Raw genomic sequence first — 2,556 nt, 5'->3', positions numbered from 1 at the left:
CACCTGCCGCGGATGGGGCCCAGGGGCACGGCTGCTGGCGAGCAGGAGCCCCCCGGGGGGCCGCACGCTCCCGTTGGTGTGGAAACCTCCACCGGTGCTCGCAGGCAATGCGCAGAGCTGCAGGCAGCTGCCAGGAGCATGAGGGCAGGGTAGTTACGGATGACACTTGGCACCACGCAGCAGTTTGCTGGTGCTGTTGCAAGTGAAGATGTGACCCCCCCATCAGCAGCACCCATCACGGGAGGACCCGAGCCCACCGGCCCTCAGAGCTCAGGGCAGCAAGAGACCCTCCAAGCAGTTGTTTGGCCAAAGAGTCTGGTGTGAAAAATGCCCGTTTCCAGACGCACCTCTGCCACAGGCCTTTGGGACCTGGCAAAGAGCAAAACAGGAGCCACTGCTGCTTCGTGGCAGAGAGAACGGGCTTTGGCCAGCCGTGGTGAGGCTCCACGACAGAGCAGGGTCTGCGCAAAGCTCCTGGTTACACCGCTGCACGCACTGCCACGCTGCTGTCAAATCCCGCCTGCTAAGAGGTGTCTGCACAGCTTCTCACCGCCCAGCCCCTTGCCCTGCCGCTCACCCCCATCATTTGGGCAGTTCTACCTGCTTTGGTGCTTCCCATGATGCCCAGCTCTTCGTCGTAGGAATCTCTCTCTGCTTTCATTAAAAATCTTTACCTGCTTAGCTAAGGAAACAGCGGAGGCATGACTCGAGACTGGCTCCGTGGCCACGTTCTCCAAGGAGAGCTGTAACATTCCCCTCCTGCCTTGTGATTTAGGTGCAGTTTGCACTCCCCAAGGACCTGGAACAGCTGAAGCTTGCATAGAGACCACTGAGGCTGTTCATTCAGAGCGATGGAGCCGACAACGCAGGCTGGCCTCTCGCCTTCCAGAGCAGGGCAGCCACCACCCAGGCCAGGTCTGGACCTCGCCCGAGCAGGGTGCCACTCCTGCACAGCCCAACCCAGCTCCAGGGCAGGCTAGGAACGAACACCCACCAGGCACGGCCTCATCCCAAGAACAACTTTCCCCCCGGGCAGGGAAGGAAAGAGCCCGCAGCACGACTCACCCTCTCCGTCCGCTCCCCGACGCCCCAGTGCAAGCCTGCAGCCGCTGCCAGCCGTGGAGTGCCCCCCAGCACCGTACCTGCCGCACGGGCTCGCAGCCTGGCGCCAGCAACCGGCCCCACCCCTGCCAACCACCGGCTGCACAAACCAGCACCCGGGGGAAGCGTTTGTCACCTGCTGCTCCGCGGCACCCGGAGATGCAAAGGGCCCTGCACAGTGACAACAGAGGAGGGGCTTTTTGAGGCTAGGGATGTCGCACAAGCCAACTGTAAACCAAGACGAAACCCACCTGAGGGGCGGGAGGGGGCTCGAGGACTGCCACAGTGCTGGGGAAATTACCGCAGGCTGTCCACCCGGCCCGACTTAAACCAAGCTCTAGGATTAATTCCCTGAAAAAATCCCAGCGGCTGAACCTCCACAGGGGCACAGACCTGATGTAAAAGCAGCGATGCAAGCCAAATAAATTTGTTTTGCAAAGGAGCCCAGAGAACACCGTATGCTTAACGCAAGATGTATTATAGGACCATTACTCATCTGCACGCAACGTTCACGTGAGCTTTACAGAAAGTCAATCCTCATCAGAGAAATTTCCATCCGAACAGGAATAAGAGAAGCAACTGTTTCTGACAATTCACAGTGTAAAAGCAATTTTAAAAACACCCTGATCAAATCTCTTCCTTCCAGGATACAAAAGGAGACAAGGTTCTCAGCACTTCCTAAATTAAAATCAGTTTATTTTTCAAGAGGTTTTTTTAATATAAAATAACGTCACAAGTCTGCTTTTCACAAGGGGCTTACTAGAAAGTGATTCTATAAAGTATCCTCGAAATCTATATTCATGCACATAGAAAATCCAGAAATTGAAGAGGAGCCAGAGCTGCTGACACATCTCCACTTGCTTTTCAGATGCGAAATCCTTCACTTGGGAAAAGCTACAGCAGCCCTTGGCGTTTCAAGTCTTCGTAGGTCTTTTTATTCACCACATTCCCACTGGAATCCTCATATTCCTCCTAGAACGGAATGAACAGTTTAGAGACGCCTGGACACAGCCTGACTCGGGTTGTACTACAGCGTTTGAATTTTAGCTCCAGCAGCAGCCACTGAGCACGACCGTCCTGCCAAGAGCCCTTCTACGTGAAGGGTGCAGCGGATCTGCCAGCAGGCTCCACGAGAAGAGCCTACCCCGCGTCAGAGCGATTACAAGCCGTACTACAGGCTCCATTTCCCACAGTTGCCCTGCACGCTGTTGCAAAGCGGTCTGTGAGAGAAGCTTAAGAAAAGGCGCTAGTGGAAGCGAACACGCTGCTCACAACAGTTCCTGTTCCTTCTCACAACGCAAAGATGACGCCGGTTCTGCAAAGCAGCGTATTAAAGGATTCTGACGCAAAGGGCCGAGCCTGTCCCATCAGAACCACCTGCCAGTGCAGCACGGGAAGTGCTCCCCATGCTTCTCACACGTCATCGCTAACAGGAGCTGTGCAACCAGCAGCACA

At 55.6% G+C, this 2,556-nt stretch overlaps 2 protein-coding genes across 2 annotated transcripts in view; both read right to left on the bottom strand.

Moving 5' to 3' along the window:
* The window catches only part of FHL3 (four and a half LIM domains 3), a 34,446-nt gene that overhangs the window by 736 nt on the left and 31,154 nt on the right, over positions 1-2,556 (bottom strand). Inside the window, exon 7 of the transcript XR_004842415.1 lies at positions 866-870. The gene's annotated coding sequence lies outside the window, so the exon portion shown is untranslated. The remainder of the gene's footprint in view (positions 1-865; positions 871-2,556) is intronic.
* SF3A3 (splicing factor 3a subunit 3) overlaps positions 1,836-2,556 on the bottom strand; it is a 10,609-nt gene continuing 9,888 nt past the window's right edge. Inside the window, exon 16 of the mRNA XM_035897443.1 lies at positions 1,836-2,073. Within this exon, the coding sequence (XP_035753336.1) occupies positions 1,996-2,073 (78 nt within the window). The 3' untranslated portion in view covers positions 1,836-1,995. The remainder of the gene's footprint in view (positions 2,074-2,556) is intronic.

Source organism: Egretta garzetta, unplaced genomic scaffold (assembly GCF_000687185.1).
Source record: "Egretta garzetta isolate BGI_Z169 unplaced genomic scaffold, ASM68718v1 scaffold347, whole genome shotgun sequence".
Taxonomy (NCBI): Eukaryota; Metazoa; Chordata; class Aves; order Pelecaniformes; family Ardeidae; genus Egretta; species Egretta garzetta.
This window is presented reverse-complemented; position numbering and strand designations above follow the sequence as displayed.